At 42.0% G+C, this 23,615-nt stretch overlaps 1 protein-coding gene across 5 annotated transcripts in view; it reads right to left on the reverse strand.

The window, feature by feature from the left end:
• Positions 1–5,240: 5,240 nt before the first annotated feature.
• Positions 5,241–23,615, reverse strand: part of tgfbr3 (transforming growth factor, beta receptor III) — a 137,595-nt gene continuing 119,220 nt past the window's right edge. For all 5 annotated transcript variants that reach the window (XM_052012090.1, XM_052012087.1, XM_052012086.1 and 2 more), the window contains 3 exons: positions 20,130–20,171; positions 14,723–14,830; positions 5,241–8,721 (listed from right to left, as the gene is read on the reverse strand). In XM_052012090.1, coding sequence (XP_051868050.1) covers positions 8,603–8,721; positions 14,723–14,830; positions 20,130–20,171 — 269 coding nt within the window. In that variant the 3' untranslated portion in view covers positions 5,241–8,602. The remainder of the gene's footprint in view (positions 8,722–14,722; positions 14,831–20,129; positions 20,172–23,615) is intronic.

A 23,615-nucleotide genomic window follows, 5' to 3' on the forward strand; every position in this document is an offset into this window, starting at 1 on the left:
GGCATGGCAACCTCGACAGGCTGTTGCAGATCCAAATGGGCCGGTTTGAGGCGGTCCGCCCTGCCTCCAATGTCCAGAATAAAAGTGGATCTGTTATTCCGTATGACTCGGAACGGTCCCTCATATGGTCGTTGCAATGGCGCCCGAGGTGTGCCCCTGCAAACGAAAACAAACTTACAGTCCCGTAGTTCCTTGGGCTGGCAGGATGGGGCTTGACCGTGCCATGAGGTGGGAACCGGGGCCAAGGCGCCAAGCTTCTCGCGCAGTCTTTGTAGGACTGCTGGGGGTTGTTCCCCTTGGTCCCGAAGGGCAGGTATGAAATCCCCGGGGACAACTAGTGGCGCCCCGTATACAAGCTCAGCTGACGAAGTGCGGAGGTCTTCTTTGGGGGCAGTGCGTATGCCGAGCAGGACCCAAGGCAGCTCGTCAACCCAGTTAGGACCCTTCAGGCGGGCCATCAAGGCTGATTTCAGATGGCGGTGAAAACGTTCCACCAACCCGTTTGATTGAGGATGGTAGGCCGTGGTGGTGTGCAGCTGCATCCCTAGCAGGTTCGCTAATGCAGCCCAGAGACTGGATGTGAATTGGGTGCCTCTGTCTGAAGTGATGTGGGCCGGAACACCAAAACGTGAGACCCAAGTTGTGAGCAGCGCCCGGGCGCAGGAATCAGTTGTGATGTCAGTCAGGGGGGTTGCCTCAGGCCACCTCGTGAACCGGTCCACAATGGTAACGAGGTCGACGTGTATGTGGTCGAACCTCCTACGGGTAGGCTCGAACTGCTGTGGTGGGACCTTGATGTGTCGCTGGATTTTTGACGTCTGGCAGTGCGGACAAGTCCTGGTCCACTCACTGACCTGTTTGAGCAGGCCATGCCAGACAAACTTGCTGGCGACCAGTCGGACAGTAGATCTGATGGACGGGTGCGCCAACCCATGTACCGAGTCAAAAACGCGTCTCCGCCAGGCTGCAGAGACTATAGGGCGGGGCTGACCAGTCGCAACGTCGCAAAGTAGGGTCCGCTGACCTGGACCAACCAAGAAATCTTGGAGCTGCAGACCCGAGACTGCGGTTCTGTAGCTGGGCAGTTCGTCGTCGGCTTGCTGTGCGTCAGCTAGGGCCGTGTAGTCGACACCCAAGGATAGGTTGTGGATGGCTGGTCTGGAAAGTGCATCAGCAATGACATTATCCTTTCCGGAGACATGTTGGATGTCAGTTGTGAACTCGGAAATGTAGGATAAATGTCTCTGCTGATGAGCTGACCAGGGATCGGAGACTTTGGAGAAGGCAAAGGACAGAGGCTTATGATCGGTGAAAGCGGTGAAAGGCCTGCCTTCTAGAAAGTATCGGAAATGCCGGACCGCCAGATACAGTGCTAGAAGTTCCCGATCAAAAGCGCTGTACTTCAGTTCCGGCGGTCTAAGGTGCTTGCTGAAAAATGCCAAGGGTTGCCAGCGGCCTTCGAGTAGCTGTTCCAGTACCCCACCCACTGCGGTGTTGGACGCGTCTACCGTGAGGGCAGTCGGGATGTCAGTCCTGGGGTGTACCAGCATCGTGGCGTCTGCCAGGGCGTCTTTGGCCTTAACGAAAGCAGCCGCAGCCTCGTCAGTCCAGGTGATGTCCTTGCCCTTACCAGCCAGCAGCGAGAACAGAGGGCGCATGATTCGGGCTGCTGCAGGGATGAAACGATGGTAAAAGTTGACCATCCCAAGGAATTCCTGTAGGCTTTTGACTGTGTCGGGGCGGGCAAAATGGCGGATAGCATCCACCTTGGCGGGTAGGGGTGTTGCCCCGTCGCTGGTGATTTTGTGGCCGAGGAAATCGATAGAGTCAAGTCCGAATTGGCACTTGGACGGGTTAATCGTGAGGCTGAAATCGCGGAGGCGGGAATACAGCTGGCGGAGGTGGGAAAGGTGTTCCTGGCGGTTACGGCTGGCGATCAGTATGTCGTCCAAGTAAATGAACACGAAGTCCAGGTCTCGGCCTACCGCGTCCATCAGCCGCTGGAAGGTCTGCGCGGCGTTCTTAAGGCCGAACGGCATCCGAAGGAATTCGAACAGGCCGAATGGGGTGATAATCGCAGTTTTGGGGACGTCATCCGGATGGACCGGGATTTGGTGGTATCCCCTAACGAGGTCCACTTTGGAAAAGATGCGGGCCCCGTGTAAGTTCGCTGCGAAGTCCTGGATGTGAGGGATGGGATAGCGGTCCGGGGTGGTGGCGTCATTCAGCCTGCGGTAGTCACCGCAGGGCCTCCACCCTCCGGTGGCTTTGGGGACCATGTGCAGGGGGGAGGCCCAGGGGCTGTCTGACCTGCGAACAATCCCCAGCTCCTCCATGTGACGGAACTCTTCCTTTGCCAGGCGGAGCTTGTCTGGAGGTACTCGTCGTGCTCGGGCATGAAGTGGTAATGATGTGGTGTCGTACCCCGTGTGTGGGCCTAGAATTTGTAAACGAAGGTGCCAAAATCAATGGGAATTCGGCTAGGAGCTTGGCGAAATCATCGCCAGAAAGGGAAATGGAGTCCAGGCGCGGGGCTGGCGGGCTGATTTCTCCCAGGGGATAGGTCCGGAGAGTGCTAGAGTGGACTAACCGCTTCCTGCACAGGTCGATTAACAGGTTGTGGGCCCGAAGGAAATCGGCTCCTAGGAGTGGTCGGGCGACGGTGGCAAGGGTAAAGGTCGAGGTAAAACGGCTGCCGCCAAAGTGTAATTGAAGCGTACGGGTGCCGAAAGACCGTATCGTTGTACCGTTGGCGGCATTGAGTAGAGGACCTGGTGGCCTGTCACGAGTGTCGCGGCCTGTCGGGGGCAAAATACTGACCTCCGCTCCAGTATCAACGAGGAAACGCCGTCCAGATTTCTTGTCCTGAACGAAGAGGAGGCTCTGTCGGCGGCCAGCCGCCGTAGCCATCAGCGGCGGCTGGCCCTGTCGTTTCCCTGAAACTTGCAGGGTGGGCGGCATCGACGGGCCTCCGCAACCCACCTCTGATGGTAGAAGCACAGCTGGTCACCCGTGTCGTCGTCTGCGTTCCTGGGGCGTGGCTGCTCGGTTGCTGGGGCCGGGCGAGGCGGGCGTTGGGCTCGCGGCCTGGTGATTTGACTGACGGACGAACCACTCTAGCGCTTGGCCCTCCACAGGACATCTGCCCGGGCGGCCACCTCACGGGGGTTGCTGAAGTCGGCGTCAGCTAACAACAAGTGGATGTCATCGGGGAGCTGTTCGAGGAAGGCCTGTTCGAACATCAGGCATGGTTTGTGCCCCTCGGCCAATGCCAGCATCTCATTCATTAGGGTGGATGGGGATCTGTCCCCCAGGCCATCCAGATGAAGCAGGCGGGCGGCGCGCTCACGACGGGAGAGGCCGAAGGTCCGGATCAAAAGGTCTTTGAAAGCCGGGTACTTATCTTCCTCCGGAGGCGACTGGATGAAGTCTCCAACCTGGGCGGCTGTCTCCTGGTCCAGAGAGCTAACCACATGGTAGTACTTCGTGGAGTCGGAGGTGATCTGCCGAAGGTGGAATTGCGCTTCGGCCTGGTCAAACCAGACGCTGGGCCGAAGTGTCCAAAAGGTGGGCAGCTTGAGGGCCACTGCGTTGGCTGCTGCGCTGTCGTCCATTTCGCGGGTCCAAAAGCCGTTTGGACCGTCGGGGTCACCAATGTAGTGGTTGCTACCGCGGAATAAAACAAGACTCTACTCGGAGGATTGCCAAACAGAACTGGTTTATTTTCCCGCCTTGCGCGGGCCCTTTAAGGGAGAATGTTCCCGCCCAAAACAACCGGCAATGACGTAAATCATACGTCATCAGGACTTTCCCGCGCGCGGGTTCTCCCCGTCGCTCGGAAAGATGAGGCCCGCCGCCATCTTGGGCCTCGTCGCTCCGACACCGCGCGACCCGACTGCCGAGCTGGTTCGCCCGACTAGACTGTGAGTTGCCACACTGTGCTAGTTTGCTTGTGAGCAATCCAAATTTGGTCCAATTCACAATCACACAGTATCTCAATGCAGAAAGGGCAAAGTGCTCCTAATGTATTTCGTTGGTTTTAGGGCCAAATGCTTAGGTTTCCTACTTTGTTTTTTTGTATATGTTTTGAGTCAGCTTTAACTTTTTTTTTGCTGCACACCTTTGCACATTGCCCTTCACTTCTGGAATTTTTATGGCTCCATATTAACAAAGAAGCTATACATAACATTTCTAAAATGCTGTGCTAATTTATTCCCCATTCTCTTACTATGGGTACTTTACAATGTGTTGCATTCCACACTGAGGGGGCAGGAAGGAAACTAGCTTCCAGCTCTCTGCCAGTACTCGACCATCTGCTGGAAGGTGCTCGACAGCAACTCACAGTGACTCTCCCTTTTTGTGTTTTTCTTCCTCCCTGTGGAGTAGTTCCTATGCTATACTCAACACATTTTGCTGCAGGATTGCCAAGATCAGTAATTTACCATTTAAGGAACCACGGGTATAAACTTGCTCCTGACCACACTGAAACTTCCTGCTGTGGCAGGTTTATATGGCCCCTAAATACCGCATAATGAAAATGAATTACAGCTGTTCCTATTTCTCACATTCTGTTTTGCATGATTTAAAACAAGTTAATATTCAGGCTAAGGGTTATATCAAGTACCTTAATAGAGGTGTATAAAATCATGAGGGGCATAGGTAAGATAAATGTAGTCAAAGGGAATCAAAAACTAGAGGGCATAGGTTTAAGGTGAAAGGGGTTAGATTTAAAAGGGACCCGAGGGGCAACTTCTTCACACAGAGGGTGGTACGTATATGGAATGAGCTGCTGGAGGAAGTTATTGAGGCAGGTACAATAACAACATTTAAAAGACACTTGGACAGGTACATGAATAGGAAAGTTTAGAGGGATATGGGCCAAATGCAGGCAAATGGGACTAGCTTAGGTGGGTATCTTGGTCAGCAAGGACAAGTTGGGCTGAAGGGCCTGTCTCCGTGCTGTATTACTCTATGACTTGAAGTAATTCCCCATAATAAATATCATCAATAGGGTTGGGGAGGGGAGGAAATGGTCTTGGAATCATTTAAGGAACGGTTCTGTTATGGCGAGGAGGACTGACTGGATGAGCTATGATCAACTTTCCCATCCACATGTGTTCTGTAACTGGATGACTAGTTGTGGGGGACATCTCATTTACTCCTTGGAAAATCTAACTTTTACCTTGCTAGAATCTAGCAGATGGTCATTTAATAAGCACAATTTCCATATTCAATTCATTGATATACACCTTTATTTGACATTATATAGTATGACAAAAGATCAACACTTTTAAACTTTCACAATAAATCCCTTTTCAACAGCATATGAAAAATAGACATGAGCAGAACATAGCCCTATTAAGTAGGCACAGACACCACCTGCTAATACTTACAAAAGTCAAATAGTACAACCAGCAGGACAGGCCTTGTTCCTTTAGTAAAACAGTGAGGTAGATATATTTTAAAGGGAAAGACAAATGAAGTATTAAGAACAGAAAATTTACAATCTTAAATGAATTGTTTCTCCATCAGTAATATATTATACAAACATCCAAAGCTGCAAAAGGTACATATCCTCTGAAATTTCTAAGTACAGAGCTGCCAAGGTTCACATTAAATCATTAGAGTGAACCTACCATAATGTTTAAAGCAATCCAATTGCTCCCAATTGTTTTAGTAATCCTCTCCAAACAACAGAATCAATAGTATCCTTGAGTCAAAGTGAAAAAAGCAAAGGCAAAAAGATGTAGGATATTACATTCATTTATCTTTTTTATGCATTATTGCAATGTTAGGCCCAAATGTATTTTTATATCTGTATTTAATTCCATTACACAAAAGATTTTACATACAACTTAAAAAGCAGATTAACATGCAGTTTGAAGCAAAGTGGAAGGCATAAAGTCATTTTTTTTTCCAGGCAGTGAGCCTAACTCCTAAATATTTTCAACTTATATTGCAGCAAGAGAAACATTCCTGTAGGGCATTTTTCCAATCACGGAAAAAAATGAGAAAGCAAAATACTATTACAGTGACAGCAGCCTGAAAGATGCTAACTTTAATTACCACCTAACAACAAGCCATCAGAAAATCTATAATTTTACAAAGTAGTCAGTAGGTCATGCCAGAGGCAACTTTATTTTGTGTAGAAAAGATTAATGGGTGATGTCATTGTATATGTTACATCAGTGGCTCCTAACATTTTTCAACAAAAAACGTTCGTGCTCAGTAAAATGCAACCCCCACACACAACAAACATAAACATTGAGGACATCCCAGGCTGCACCCTTTAAGGATCTGGGGCTATCCTGGCGACTCCCAGGGACTGCTAGCAACCCTGGGTGGGGCAGATGATGTGCTGAGCATATTCTTACTTTGGGATTTGGGAATTTTCCAACTGTTTACCTCAATACTATTAAAACTTTGCAGAACCCTAGAGGTCAAGGTTAGGAACCAGAGCTTTACACCCTTTATTTAACTGGCCTGCATCGTTTAACAAACTTCCAAAAAAAATTAGTAAATTGTGAAATTGCCCTGGTTTGTTGAAAGAAGAGAATTAAAGTGCTAAATTGCTCATTAGATCCATTCATAACCACTCCTTTCTCTCTCTGAATAGGGAAATAAAAATTAATTGAAAATCAAAACACTGCAGATGCTGGAAATCTGAAATAAAAATAGCATCTATGGAAAAAACAGAGTTAACTTTCTGATGGAGGGTCTTTGACCTGAAACATTAACTTTGTTCTCTTGCCAAAGATGGTGACTGACCTGCTTCCAGCATTTTCTCTTTTTATAATTAGTAACAATTAATTGTTTGATAGCAACAAATGCCGCAGCTTTATGAAGTACATTGTTCACCTTACCATTTGTTCTTTTTCTGTGTCATTACAGGGACAAATTACTAGATGCACATTCAATTTCACAGTTCTTTTTTTTAAAATATTAACTTTGGAGCCATATCTACAACAAATTACTCCAACTTTGAAAAAGTACATATATTTGATACAATATCTTCAGCTGGCAATAACCATCTTAAAAATGAAGCTAAATTTGCATTTAGAATCTTAATAAAAAAGGTGATTCCAATTACTTTCAATAGTATTGATTCTGATTAAACAAATTAACTTCTATTACCCAAACAGATATTCTTAGGGGAATGAGTAAAAAGCAAAGTAGCAGAAGTCCATTATAAAATTCAATGAAAAATTCACAGTTAGCAAAGTTAATACACTTTGTATAATTGAATTTCATCTTTATAATTTTAACAATAAAGGGTAAATTCAGTAATCCTGCAATTTTAAATGGGGAAGCTAGTTTCAAGGGAGAGTGAGAGGCAGACAATGGGGTATATTAATGTCCTACAAGGAAGGAAATCTGACATTCTTACCCAGTTAAGCCAATGCAGCAGGGTCATATCTGCCTCCACAATTCACAGGCAATCAGGGACTGAGAATAAATGCTTGTATTACCAGCAACATCCATACCTGGTGCAGTTTGTTCCACCTGAGCTCACTTGAGCCTAGCTCCCCATTTATATTCGATGACCAAATCTACCCTTGGAACACTTACACTGAAATCCAGAATACAATAAAAAATATAGCTTATATGTTACTAAAATACTCTGTACTCTGCTCTGGAGAGCTCTATAAATGTTTATATACAAGGAATACATTATTAAATCATGACAAAATACATTCAACTGTACAGTATGCAATAGTACCATGAAGAACAAAGTCTTCTGAACTGCAGAAAAATACAACATTCATGATGTGGGACAACTTATATCACACTGATGGACAACTGCTTTTAAAAATATAAAAAAGTAACAAAAAGAAGAATTCAGCATGTGCTTTAAAGTCCCATTTGAGTCTTAAAGTAATATCAACTGCTGTCAAGACACTTGAAAATTAACCAACAAGAATCTTCAAAAAAACCACCTGTCCAGATAACTTGAGAAAAACAGCAGGAAGTTCTGCTTTGGTCTATGTTTTCAGTTTTATATCATTAAGCTTAAAACATTGATTTCTTGACAAAGCTGTAAATATTCTTAAAAATCTTATAACATATTTAACAGCGCATTTAAAAAAAAGATAGCCCAGAGCAGGGATTTTTGTACAGGTATTTTTTAAACAATGTTTTTATGGAATCTGTCTATCTGATAAAAATTTGGTATGTGTGTGATGGAAACACTGAATGTTTAGTTGTCATCTATGGTTAAATCAGAACATGGCGCTTTCATTCTTATTCAGAAAGTTGCTGGTGTTTACATAAAGTCTACTTAAAATTAAAAGGCTGCATTGTAGAAATTAAGCAGCACTGAAAAATATCTGGTACGAATTTCACATAAGGAACTCAAATGGTTAGCAAGTTCCAATTCAGGGTAATTAGTAGTTTTGTCACATATAATATTATGCGCTCGAGGGAAGTCAGTTTGCCTAAAGTATACAGCAACTTAGATGAGTTTTTTTTTGTCTTGAAAGTACATGTCAGCTTTCAAGAGGCAACTGAAGATCTTCCTTTTATCCTCAGGATACTAACCAACAATTAGCCACTTTGAACTTTGCCTCTATACTCCATTTCCTTGTAGCTATTTCCCTCAGGGTTAGGGCGTGCTGCTGCTCGAACAGGGAGTGCTTTGTGTGCTGCCAATGCTGTGAGCTGTGCTGCTATTTTCTGATGCTGGCGGAGATGTAGGGACCTGCTGCCTTCCAGCTGTTTCACCTGCAGAGATAAACAATTGTCAATTTGCTGGCCAATTCACCAAACAATGCAAAGACCCGCCACATAAATTTCACCTTAATTTGTGGGAAGATTAACCAGTGAACAGAAGTAAAATGTCCTCTTTTGTTATGCACATTAAAGTAATTTATAAATTTTTTTTTGAGAGATTGTAAAGTTTGAAGTTATGTTCATATCAAGCCGAATTCTGTAACCCACTGTAAATAATTCCTTCATTTGTAGGTCTATATTAAAATTTTCCAGATTGAAAATAAAGTTCAAAACCCATCAAGCTCTTGTTTTCCACCCCACTGCTGGAGATGTTTTTTCAAAAATATCAGAATCCCTTTTCAAGGCCTCTCAGCTCTGAGAATCACTGCCAAGTTAAAAAAAAATAATTTGTCACAGATTCATGCAAAAATCAGAACAGGCCCCGATCCCCCACTGTTATCCCAGATTGGTAGCTTAATTCTGCATTCAACCCTTTCCCAAACAACATTATGATAAGTACTTTATTTAGGAATATAAATGGTTTTTAGATATTAACTACATTTGATGAATTTAATGTCAGTGCACCATTCAATAAAGGGATAAAGTTATGACTTGCATTGAAGCTTAAGTAATACTAGAACTGTCACCCAAATCGCCAATAAACTGCAGGAGTGTGTATTTAAGAACCATTCCATTAAAGTCAGCTCAGCTTCAGAAAAAGCCGGGTTTAGCAGATTGAACATGGTGGGGTGTACACACATATGATATTCTGTAGAAGCAATTTGCAACTTTTAAACTGAAACAAATCTAGCTCACAGCAGATAACTGTGTTTTTTTAAAAATCAGTATTAGAACTTGCTGCCAAGAAAATCTGACTGATACTTTTCCATCTGCTTTTGTCCAACGTGAGTTTGCTTTGTCAGGTAAGTTTAATCAGGGCATTTGAAAATATCAAGGTCCGCAATTGTGAAAGATTTATTTTATTATTTTCCTCTAGGGAATAATAAATAACTGATGATTCTGACAGTTACAACAGATGAAAAACACTATTGTAGGACCAAAAACCTTAAGCTAGATGCAGACAATAGATGTATTTACCATCTAACCAGATGATTAATACACTGAATCAGATGCAATTCACAAACACAGTTCCAGATAATGCCTGGAAACTGTACTCTAAACCCAAAGATTTAGGAGGAGGATGTTTCCATTTTTGAGATGAACTCATTTCGATCTTTGGTCAGAATTTATAACATGCATTGAGAGATGGAGGAAAAACATGAATTAAATGGAACATGTGGACCCAATGAGTTATACTGGATGACAATGAAGTGAGTTTCCACCTCGAGGGCTGAATAATAGTAATTCAGACAGCTGTTGTATCTTTTGCAGAATTTCAATGGATGTTTTTGAGGCAATAGGCTATGTTCAGTACAACTTCATCACAGTAGCATATTTTGCTATTTGCCACCTCTGGTACTTGGAGCTTTGTAAATAAAAGGAAGTGATAACCAGCTATTGTCATTCTCCCTTAGAGGGAAGTAAATAGTTTTCCTCCAGTGCAGGTTTATACAAGCCTGACTGGTTCCTATAACTTAAGGAATATTTCTGAGCTAGAATTGTACAGCTGTTTTATAAAATTAGTGTCAAGAGAGATGCTACAGGTCATAATTTTGAAAAAGCAACTTAATTTTGTTGTACACTTTAAGCAAAACCTGGGTTTATTCCCTTAGGCTTGTAACAGCAAGGTCAACAATGTGACCTGCCAGCTGCTTGATCATTTCCCAATATACAAATTAATGAAGAGTTCACTGTTTCTAATCTGTCATCCTTGATAAATGTGGAGTTGTGCTTGTGTCTTATTCAAAGAAACTTCAGAATTAATCAATTGGTCCTAATGTTATGCATCAACCTAGCTTCTTAGTTAATTCATTTTAGTGAGCAATCAGTTTTACCAACTGCATCTTATGTACAAGAGCGAATAAGTTCTTTCCATGTCAATAAACAAATGCTCAATCTTATCTCAGAAAATAGGTTTAAGGTGCTGGGGAGTAGATATAGAGGAGATGTCAGGGGTAAGTTTTTTTTACTCAGAGTGGTGGGTGCGTGGAATAGGCTGCCGGAAACGGTGGTGGAGGCGGATACGATAGGGTCTTTCAAGAGACTGTTAGATAGGTACATGGAGCTGAGTAAAATAGAGGGCTATGGGTAAGCCTAGTAATTTCTAGGGTAGGGACATGTTTGGCACAGCTTTGTGGGCCTAAGGGCCTAAATTGTGCTGTAGTTTTTCTATGTTCTATGTTCTAAACTAATAAATTAATTAAAGCTGAAACAACTAGTCTAGATAAATCCTGGGCACTACAAAGTAAGAGCAAACCAAAAGAATTTTTACTGTGGCAATGTAAGCATTCTTATTCAACAGCTTCACACCAACAAGATGGTGGAAAACAAAATCCAAATACTTAGGCATCTCCTCACCATCGTTCTAAAGGGAGTGGGTTAATTATGTGCAACAAATTAAGCAGATGAATGAAATATTAAGGATATACTTGTCTTACAGCAAAGGTTCACTGGACTGAATCCTGGGATGAAGGTGATGTCCCATGGAGAAGGGCCTATAGTCTCTGGGGTTTAGAAGAATGAGAGTGATCTCATTAAAACATACAATTCTTGCAGGGCAAATGCTTTAAGGATGGAGGAGTCGAGAACTAGAAAGTATAGTTTCAGAATAGGGGTCAGCCATTTAAAGCTGAAGAGAGGAGAAAATTCTTCTTTGGTGGGTTGTGAATCATTGTAATTTTCCTCCCCAGAGAGCTGTGGAAGGTGAGTCAGTAAATAAGGCACACAGAGAGTTTAGGACTATGGGGGACAAGAAAAAGAGTTGAGGCCAAAGATCAGGTCAGCTATCATCTTACTGAAAGGCAGAGTCAACTCTCAGGGGATGTATACTTAACACCTGTATGTTTTTATGTAACGTAATACGGCCTTAGAGTCTGACTGTGATCAACTTTGTTCAATTTGTTATGCTTTTCCTTATTTCCTTTTAAAACTCTTAACTGCTATTGTGAATTTTGCTTTCTCAACAAAGATCAGTATAATTAGAAACAAAACCTCTCCTGACCTCTGTCGTTTTGGTGGTATTATTAAATTTATGATAAGTAACTGCTGTTTCAGTATCCAGCAAAAATAGTATTTCTAAATTAACTTCACCCAAACCTTTCACAATTGGGAACCTTCTTTAAATAAAACTCTTCGAAAGTAAGGAAAATAATTCTGTGGATAAAATACACTAAATTTTGATGATCTTGACAAAATGTTGAAGATCTTGGAGATGTGTTTAAATTGTTCAAATCTAACATGGGGCTCTGTGTCCACATATAATTTTACTCAAGGTATACACAAGGACAAAAGAAAATGCAACAGGGATATGCCACTCTTCTCCTTGTACCTGCTGTGCCATTCAATTAGATCATAGCTGATTTATTACCTTAATGCCACTTTCCTGCACTAACCCTGTCTTAATTCCCTTAAAATCTAAATTCTACATCCAGATACAAAAAGGAAATTGATAATGCAGTGACAATGAATAGTTATATAACGTATTCTAAAACTGTTTTCCTTGCACGTCCTGCTCAGCTATATTGTTTTCCAAACACTTTTTGTTGAGCAATAATGTAATTAGGTCAATGCTGGATTCAGATACTACAAGAGTCTCTTACAACTGGAAACAGTTCACGATAAAGATCTTGCCATTTCCTGGAGAATTTGCATTGCCCAGAGGGGAGTATACTGCAGCACAAGACTATCAACAGAACGCACAGTAACACAAAGAAAAGTCTTGGATTTATATTTGGGCTCTGCCATTGTGTTAATTTTCCATGGAGACATAAGAGGTTCTGCAGATGCTGGAATCTGGAGCAACACACACAAAATGTTGGAGGAACTCAGCAGGTCAGGCAGCATCCATGGAGGGAAATAAACAGTCAACGTTTCGGGTCGAGACCCTTCATCAGGACTGGAAAGGAAGAGGGCAGAACCCAGAATAAGAGAGGTAGGGGGAGGGGGAGGAGCACAACCAGCAGCTGATAGGAGAGTCCAGGTTGGTGGTTGGGGGTGGGGGTGGGGGGGGGGGGTGGTGGGGGAGAGAGAGTAGATAGGTGAGTGGGGGGGGGGGGATGAAAGGGAATGATGCAAGAAGCTGAGAAAAGTGACAGATGAAAGAGTCAGAGGACAGTAGACCATGCAATAAAGGGAAGGAGGTGGGGAATAGGAGGGAGGTCCATAATTTAATTCTTCACTGCTGTGATCTGTTACTAGAGTTCAACCTGGTGGGAATGCCAATGACTTGCAGCTCTCTGTAAATGCCATCGATTATATTCTATCATTGGAAAGGGCAGATGAATTTTTGATTGGGGTCACTCCTGTCTCTTTTTGCTTCTACCCCCAACCTGGACTTTTGAGAGGTCTTTTCTGTGCTCAACAAGGTGGGACACCTTAATGTTGAGCAAGGGGAAGTTTTGGGCCATGCATCAATCTTCTAAGTACAACATAGTGTGGGGCAGATAGGTCTCAAAGCATTGCTTAATACATGTGAATATTCTTCTGTTTTTAACACCATGAAATGAGATCACTAACTTGGCTCAATTATGTGCAGCTTTATGTGGCGGGCCTACAATCAGTCGAAACAATGTTAGAAAGGCCCAGAGTACATCATATTAGAAAGTCTACATTTGCTAATACAAGTGAAAATTAAAATCAGGTCCAACCCAAATCACAAGGACAAAGCAAACCACTACGAGCTATGACTTTTTAATAAAAAACAGATAGATATATTTCTACCTGGGGAACCACAAAAATACACAAGTACAGTGAATACTGATAAATGTAAATTGCTCTGTAATAAAGGAATAGAGAGATTTAGAAAAATTCAAAAACTAAAAATTTATTAAAATTGCCTTTCCTGTAGGGAAGATAATGAATAGCCATTTTACATGACAAGTCAGATATACGATGCCATTAAAAAAACATCAATTTCTCTAAGTCTGCAGGTGTAGGTAAATTATATGCTTATTTTTTAAAAAGCAAGATTACATGAATACCTGCCCAATGTGATTAAACATGCACTGGAGGAATGCAGTTGCCTGGTAAAATACTGAATTTTAGTAAAAATATTTTAAACACTTCTATTCCTGATTGCTCAGACATTACTTTGTTTCTAAACAGAAATATTTAGTAATGCCTCTGTCTAATGCCAGTTGTGAGAATTAAACAGCTCAGTTTACTTTGTACTTTAACATGCTAGTTCTAACTGTTTCATGTGGATATTAACATTCTAATACCAAGCTGACAAATCTCCATAAAATGCTGATAGAATTCATGCAGTTATACTAATATTCCAAGATATACAGTAATAGAATTGAATTAATACTAGCTCTAGCTCACCAACTTGCAAAATGTCTCACTCTTTTTACAAATTGTATGTAGTAGAATTTACTCTATTTATATACTTCAGACTTGGGTCAGTATTTTACTTCATAATTTATAACCAATTTTCCCTTGACTATGTTCAGGAGGTTATCCTTTGACAATATTTCTTTAACGAACCTATCATCTGACCCTACCTATTCTTTATTATTCAGTCAGCTTCCACAGCCCAAATGAATCAAGTTGAATGTATTTTAAGGAAATAGTTAACAATGTTAAAATGCAAATAACTTTACTAATGCCCTATGGCTATTTCTTTCTGTTAAATTATTATTTTGAAAACATATTTCTACACATCCTTCAAGTTTAAAAAAAATTCATGATTTGGAATCAAGTTGTGAATGTATATTTTATATAAATGCAGAAAAGGGATCAAAACTATGATCTGTATGTTCATCACTACTTTAATCACTACTGCTACTAATCCTTCCCCTATCCACCAAGAAAATGTAATTGCTTTACCCAAACAGAAAGAGCTTGATCCTACCCCATGGCTATGGATAAGTAAAATCATTAACTAGATACATACCTGTATGGGAGTAAATGTACCATAAAGCTCCTGTCAGAAGTGCACCAATCACAAATGCTGCAAATGCAATTCCCACAACTGTAGGGGTATCCAGACCATAAATTATATCTGAAATATGAAAGAAATATGATGCAGATTACATGTAGATACGATTTATAAAATAAAACTCTGGTTGGAATTATCATTTAACAAAACAGTTATTTTAAGAGGTGCAGATTAATTTATAAGTAGTACCATAATGACAATTGATCTAGTGTTTAGTGCAACATACACATGCCAATAATTGAGCAATTAACTTGTCAGCAGCTTTGATTGCTTCCTGATACCTTCTTGAATAGTACAATATATTTTTCTTAAACACAGGCTATTTACAGGGAGACACTAAGACCTATAGAGATTGGGGGAATAAAGGCCTATTTGTGGGGGCTTGTCATCAAATCTGGTTCAGTTCACTGCTATCCATCCTGCCCTAATTAAAAGTTCGAAACCATGATTTAGAAATGAGGCACAAAACGTAATCTCAATAACAGCAACTCTAAATAGGTAGGAATTGGAGCAAATCTCAGGTGGTAGAGATTGTACTTATTAGAGATAAAATAATTTAAATAACAAATTGTTTAAAAAGGAACAAATTACAGACCAAAAGCTAACTAAATATTTTATAATATACCAACTCACATGTGCTTGATGAGCTCAAAAAGTGTTGAATTAAACAACCACCTTTAAAAAAAATTATCCAATATTGTTCATGAACCCATGCACTGAAGTTTGCCTTTAAGCAGCAAACTTATCCTGAATGTTAAACTAAAAAATGTACCATTAGGCTTCTACTGCTGGTATCTTTTGGAGTATTATCTGTTCCCCAATTCTTTTTCCTTCTTAATAATAATCATCAAATTAAGGGATTTAAAGGAGTTATATTGCTACTTATAATAAAGTAAGTTTAGCATGAAGTGTTAATTTTCTCCTTAAAACAGCATTACTGTATTATTTAAGGAAAATCCAATTATTAGTCCCAGACAAACAAATCAGTGTTCACATATAATTAAGGCTATTGCCACATTCTTTCTGTTTTTCTTTCACGTACATGAAGTTTGGTCAGCCTTCGGGGATGAATTTCACTTTGAGGTAAACCTGCCACAATACCTCTGCTGACAACATTAACTAATCTTGGCTGCCGAGTACATGTAAGCAAGGTTGTGGTTTGAAACAGAGCTGCTACACTAATTAGCAAAACAAAGGAATGTTGGTGAATTGATGCTTTCATGAGCACATACTTTAGTATTTCTGAGTCGAGACAGGGTGAGAGTGAATAGAAAGAGGAATTAATCCACAGAATTAAACCGTTTCCTAGTTTCTAAAACAAAGACAACGACATAGGTAGGAAGGGGGATGAGGTCCTGAAGAGTGAGTTCAGGGAGCTAGGCAGAAAATTGAGGAACAGGACCTCAAGGGTAGCAATCTCGGGATTGCTGCCAGTGCCACGTGATAGTGAAGGCAGGAATAGGAGGAGGTGGCAGATAAATGCGTGGCTGAGAAGCTGGTGCAGGAGGGAGGGTTTTAGATTTCTGGATCATTGGGATCTCTTCTGGGGAAGGTGGGACCTGTACAGAGAGGATGGGTTACACCTGAACCAGAAGGGGGCCAATATCCTTGCGGCGAGATTTGCTAGGGTGGTTCGGGAGGGTTTAAACTAGTTTGTGAGGGGGAAGGGAACTGGAGGAGTAGGTCAGAGGAAGAAGGGGATGGGGAAAAGTTAGATCAAACAGGTAGAGAGGCTTTGGGGAAGGAGAAGCAGAATACAGGCTATAAAAGTAGTAAGGTAGATGGACTGAAGTGTGTTTACTTAAATGCAAGAAGTGTCAGGAATAAGAGGGATGAACTGAGGACTTGGATAAGTATGGGGGACTATGATATCGTGGCTATTACTGAAACGCGGCTGACGTTAGGAGAGGAGCGGATATTGAATATTCCTGGTTTTCGGTGTTTTAAGAGGGATAGGGAAGGGGGGAGAAGAGGAGGAGGGGTGGCGATACTGGTCAGGGACACTGTTACGGCTGTGGAAAAGACGGATGTTGTAGAAGGATCATCTCTAGAATCTGTATGGGTGGAACTATGGAACAAGAAAGGAGCAGTTACTCTACTAGGAGTATTCTATAGGCCCCCCGGTAGCAGTAGAGATATAGAGGAGCAGATTGGCGGGCAGTGTTTGGAGAGAAGCAAAAATAACAGGGTTGTTATAATGGGAGACTTCAACTTCCCAAATATAGACTGGAACCTGCTTAGTGCCAAAGGTTTAGATGGGACGGAATTTGTTAAATGTGTCCAGGAGGGATTCCTGACGCAGTATGTTGACAGGCCGACTAGAGGGAATGCCATGTTAGATCTAGTTTTAGGAAATGAACTGGGACAGGTGAAGGATCTATTGGTGGGTGAGCATTTGGGGGACAGTGACCAATGCTCCATAACCTTTAAAACTGTCATGGACAGGGACAGGTGCAGAGAGGACAAGAGGATTTTTAATTGGGGAAGGGCGAACTATGGGGCTATAAGGAGAGAACTTGGGAATGTAAATTGGGATGTCCTTTTTGAAGGAAAATGTACCATGGAGATGTGGTCGATGTTCAGGGATCTTATGCAGGATGTTAGGGATAAATATGTCCTGGTGACGCAGAGAAGGAATGGCAGAGTGAAGGAACCGTGGGTGACGAGAGAGGTGGAATGACTTGTTAGGGAGAAGAAGGTAGCATACGTGAGGTATAAGCAGCAAGGTTCAGACAGGGCCCGTGAGGAATATAGGGTAGCGAGGAAGGAACTTAAGAAAGGGCTGAGGAGAACTAGAAGGGGACATGAAAAGGCTTTCGCTAGTATGGTTAAGGAAAATCCCAAGGCCTTTTTCAAGTACGTGAAGGGTAGAAGGATAAGCTAGGGTAAAGGTAGGTCCGATTAAGGACAAAGGTGGGAGAATTTGCCTGGAGGCGGCGGAACGAGAGGATGTGTTGAAGTTGTTAAATAATATTAAGACAGATAAATCTCTGGGGCCTGATGGGATTTTCCCCAGCCTGCTTCGAGAGGCTAGGGAGGAGATTGTTGAACCGCTGGTAAGGATCTGAGTCCTCGTTGTCCACGGGGATGGTGCCAGAGGATTGGAGGGTTGCGAATGTTGTCCCCTTGTTCAAAAAAGGTAATAGGGATAGGCCAGGGAATTACAGACCGGTGAGTCTCACGTCTGTGGTGGGTAAGCTGTTAGAAAGGATTCTAAGGGATAGAGAATCATGGACTGATTAGGGACAGCCAGCATGGTTTTGTAAAGGGAAGATCTTGCCTCACAAGCCTGATAGAGTTCTTTGAGGAGGTGACCAGGAAGATTGATGAGGGCAGTGCGGTGGATGTGGTTTACATGGATTTTAGTAAGGTGTTTGATAAGGTTCCTCATGGTAGGCTTCTTCAGAAGGTCAGAGGCCAAGGGATCCAAGGAAGCTTGGCTGTGTGGATTAGGAATTGGCTTGTATGTAGAAAGCAGAGGATTGTGGTGGAAGGAGTGCCCACAGATTGGAAGGCAGTGACTAGTGGTGTCCCAGAGGGATCGGTTCTGGGACCTCTACTTTTTGTGATATTTATAGATGACTTAGATGAGGGGGTGGAGGGCTGGGTTAGTAAGTTTGCGGACGACACTAAGATAGGCGGTGTTGTGGATAGTGTGGAGGGCTGTCAGAGCTTACAGAGGGATATTGATAGGATGCAGAGCTGGGCTGACAAGTGGCAGATGGAGTTCAATCCGGAGAAGTGTGAGGTGGTACACTTTGGAAGGACAAACTCCAGGGCAGAGTACTGGGTAAATGGCAAGGTACTTGGCAGTGTGGAGGAGCAGAGGGATCTGGGGGTTCATATTCACAGTTCATTGAAAGTTGCCTCACAGGTGGAAAGAGCAGTTAAGAAGGCCAATAGGATGTTGGCTTTCATAAGTCGCGGGATTGAGTTTAAGAGCCGTGAGGTGATGATGCAACTTTACAAAACTCTAGTTAGGCCACACTTAGAGTACTGTGTTCAGTTCTGGTCGCCTCATTATAGGAAGGATGTGGAGGCGTTGGAGAGGGTGCAGAGGAGATTTACCAGGAAGCTGCTTGGATTAGAGAGTATTGAATACGAGGAGAGGCTTAAGGTGCTAGGGCTTTATTCACTGGAAAGGAGGAGGATGAGAGGAGACATGATAGAGGTATATAAAATACTGAGAGGAATAAATAGAGTAGACAGTCAGCGCCTCCTTCTCAGGGCACCAATGCTCAAGGCAAGAGGGCATGGCTTTAAGGTTATGGGTGGGAGGTTCAGGGGAGATGTCAGGGGGAGGTTTTTCACCCAGAGAGTGGTTGGTGCATGGAATGTACTGCCTGGGGTGGTGGTGGAGGCAGATGCATTGAACAGGTTCAAGAGCTTGTTGGATAGGCGTATGGAGGAGTGTGGGATGGGGGGATATGCAGGAGGAAGGGGTTAGGTAGTGTGAGGGTGGTTTTGATGGACGGCACAACATGGTGGGCCGAAGGGCCTGTTTTGTGCTCTATGGTAAAAACACATTATATGTAAAATCACACTTTAAAAGAACATGGACCTGAAAAAATGTGTGAAAGCAGCACTGAGTGTGCTTGTGATGCTGCTGTAAGTAAGTTTGTCATACATGTATTTGCGCATAAGACAATAAACTCAACTTTGACTTTGAGCTGTGCCAGTTTTGTCCAATGATTCCTAGCAGCAACATTACATCTTGCACTGACCCCAGGATCTCAGGTACGGTAGAGCAACCTTGTAGACTTCGAACACACACACACACACCTTTGTCCATAAGTATTATGGAAGAAATCAGTTGGGCTTTGGATCACCAGTGTGAGAGAAGGGAGGTGGGGTGAAGAGAGAGGAGTGATGGGGGTGGGGCAGGGGGAAAAGAGCTGGGTTTTGGATTGACTAAGAGATTGAAACTGGGGTTTGGTTTAATAAGGTAAGGTCAGCCATCCACTGGAAAAGAAATTGGGGGTGGGAACTCCTAAAGAGAAGTGGTTGGAGATTCTCATGATATTGACAATAAAGGGACAAAAAATTATTAATTATTGTTATATATTTTGTTTTGCAGAGAAACTATGCAATAATTAAACATGAATGAGGCAACTATTATTAATCAAAGCAAATGTTACCATTGCTTGAAAGCTCATAAGAACATGAAAAATAGAAGCTAGATCAGCCATTATGCTTGCTCCATCATCCAGTAAGATCATGGCTGATAATTTACTTCAGCACCACTTTCTTGCACTAGCTCCTTGATTCTTTCATTATTTAAAATATAAGTATATAATTATAAGCATATAATTATAAGCATAACAATTGTACAGCTTAAATAACATTTAATAAATTAACTTACAAGGCCGTGGTTTCTCTGTGTTAATCTGGGTATCAACTTTCACTAAAATGAAAAAAAATCAAAAGTATTCATTACATCTATCAAAATATTTGCATTTGGCCTGACATCATACAACATAATAAGAGGGTTTAATAAAATATTAAAACATATACTTCTATAAACACAGTGAAGAACAAGTGACTCAGTTACATGCTGGCACGCATATATGGTATTCTCTAGCAGTCCTACATTTTTATTTAATTGCTTAAACACATCACTCAATCACAAAATGGCTTTGACGGATGCATGGAAGAAGCTACCCATTTTCTCTCTTGGCTGGAGAAAAGTGGGGGGAAAGTGGGGATTTTTGACACAACAGTACAATTAACAATAACTCCTTATTACATTTTAAGACAGTGTGTTTTTGTTCACATTGTTCTGAACTCTTAACTCACCATCTATCATTTATGCAGAACAATGTATTGGTTGGCAGGTTTGTATTAAGAAATATTTCATTTTAAGGTCCCCACTGTCCTTGCATCTCAAGAAGGAAATTTAACTAAAGTTACCAAAATCTTAATGTTCTTCCAATCCATTTAATTTTATCTACTAAACTAACAAAATGGTGAAGTTCAAAAATATACAGTCACACACTGTACAATCAAGAGAGCAAAATGCATTTAATAGACTTCCCTTCCTGCCCCCTTTTTACTGTCTAAGTAGAATAAACACAAGTAAATAATGCAGCAAATGTTTTCCATGTAAGTACTGCTTGTTTCACTCATAAAAGAACAGATAAACAAAGTCCATATGCTACAAAAACATGTTGTTTATAAAGGGGTGTGGTTACTTATTCCAGATGACCATAATGTTTTCCCAGGCTGCAATGTCTTCGAAGTTTTGGAGGGCTGAATGTGGAAGGCAAGTGAGGAAAGATTTGAAAAATGAGTGCCAAACAGATCTCGGTTTTTATTCTCCAGAGGCTATGCCAATGTTGTGAATAATCTGCGTCAGACTGTTAGGGAGTCATGTTGGTGCATGGTTATGGAGCTTGTGGCAGGAGCAAAGAAAAATTGTTATGTCCTTCCTATTGTTAATTTTGATAAAACTGCGGCTCATCTAATGATAGGTACCAGCCAATGTGGAGACAGTGAAGGTATTGAGAGATGTGGTGGAGAGGTGGAGGAGGGGCGAGGCGAGGGGCGGTGTGGTGTGGTGCAGTGCATTGTGTCAACCTGTGACTGATTAGTCACATAGGATGTAGCTGAGGAACAGGGAAGCATCATGAATGGATCTGCTGCTGACTGAAGGTTGGGAATAAAAAAAAACATTGATAGAGGTGGTCTGGTTCTGATCAGAGAGGCTAGACCAGAATCAAGCAAGAAATAACATGACTTATTCTAATTATGAAATTAGGCTTCCAATCACAGTCAATTTATGGCTTTGCTACCAAGCTAAATATCTAGCTCATAATTTTTCTTTTAAGTCTTTTATAGATTTTACCAAAAACTGTTCTTAGTTAACTAAAGAACTATTTTTTTTAATGGAGCAGATTTAAACAATAACATGCATACGTGTATATGGTTAGATTTATCCATCTTCATTTCAATGATCCTTTTAAGCCAAGTATGCTTTGCTACCGCATTCTAACAGGATCCAAATGCAATTGAATAAACAAATCTACACTAGAAAGCAAACTTCAAATTTTTACCAAGACATAATACAATGGTTCATTCATTTTCCTTGTGAACAATTCCACATTGGTGTTCTGCTCAGTTCGAGCCCGCAGACTGCTGATTTGTTATAGCACTTTTGGTCATCCTGTCCTTATGTTCACAGGTACGTATCCCTGCCCACTATTTTAACAAAGATATCTGCTCAGGCAGCGTGCTGCTGTGCCAGGAACTTAGTGCAATCTCCCACCCTCTCCCTGGGAAGCTGGGTACCCAGAACCTGGCATGAATCCTTAGCCTCTGCCCTGCACCACCTCAGCAATGAATTGTTCTGTGGCTTGGTGTGGGGAGGGTGCTATTAGTCCTGGTGTTGGGTGAGCAGTGAGGCTACTTAGAACTGAGGTGCAGAGCTCAGTGCTACAGCCTGGTTGACACAATGGGGGAGGGGGGGGTGTGAGGGGGCATCGTCAGGGACTGGCAGCAGTTCTGTGTGTTGACAGACTGCTCAGATCCTACTGCCTCTCTCATCACTCCCTGCTCCCTGTTTAATGGGATGGGAGTTGCTTTCTCTTCTTTTCTTTGCCTGCACAACTCTCCCCAGCTCAGAAATTTCTCCATGGTAACAAGCTCAATAGTGGTCACTGGCTTTTACACACCAAAACTCTTAACAAATGACATGGTACGTCATAACCCCTTGACCATTTTCAAACCCTCCATAGCACCTGACATGGTTGACCACACTTCTCTCCCTCACCATTACTCCTCCAGCTTCTGATCTATAAACTTTCATCTAACGATATAGATGCAGCCATCAAATTTCCACTAATGATATGCCTTGCTTACATGCACCATTACCTATAGACTATTAATTTTCACAGGCTCGCACTGTAACACGTTCCTTTTCTAGATGGGATTATTTTCCATGCATATGCCAAACTGGTGATACCCAACCTTGCTTCTGTGCCAACTCTTAATTGATGCTGTCCTGTGTTCAAATCAAGGATTATATTTAATCCTTCCAGATAAAGATATTATTTACAGTATCATGCAGAAGTCCTGCTCATCTGCCAATGCTCTCCCTGGAAACAGCGAACAATGTAATCTTGATGGCCTGGTCTACACTGAGCCAAATTTCAAACCTGTGTTCAATCACAAAAGCCACACTAATCAGTGAAAACTTGGCATTCCACACTCAATTAAATTAATGGTTTCTTTGGTGGCCTTCCATTATTCAATACCTCTTACCCCTATAAACTCCAAATAGTTTCATAACCAACTCACACCCCAATGACTTTACTGTTTAACATTGCAACCTACTCTTTTATATCCAATTTAAAACTCACAGCTTCCTCCACATATCTGTGCACTACCTCCTGTCTAGTATATTCTACAATCTTCTCAAGCATTACATTGTGTCCTGAACTGTTATCTTCTGCCTTTGACTTTCCTGTCCTCCTCAGTTATTTTAGCCTTCATATATGGAACTCCATCCTAAAGAACTTAAGCTTCTCGAATTCTCTGGCATCGTTCAAAATCTTCAGGAGTTTGGCATTTGTTTCTTGTTCTTCTTGGAATGTGTTGTTGTTATGGATGTTATAGAATGCCAGTTGCTTTTGTTATTGTAGTCAGAAACTAGATTGGCTTAACTTCAAAGTTAAGCCAATCTAAATTCTGTCAAAACCATATATTGTTCATATAAAACTAGGTCATTTGAAGAATGACTTTTATTTAGAAACAAGCTAACAAATTATTCCATCACATCAATGACTTTTACCAAAGGGAGGTGTGTTGTAGGTTAAAATTGATAAAAGTAACTATACATCATTTTTCCTTG

This window comes from Pristis pectinata, chromosome 3 (assembly GCF_009764475.1).
Source record: "Pristis pectinata isolate sPriPec2 chromosome 3, sPriPec2.1.pri, whole genome shotgun sequence".
NCBI lineage: Eukaryota > Metazoa > Chordata > Chondrichthyes > Rhinopristiformes > Pristidae > Pristis > Pristis pectinata.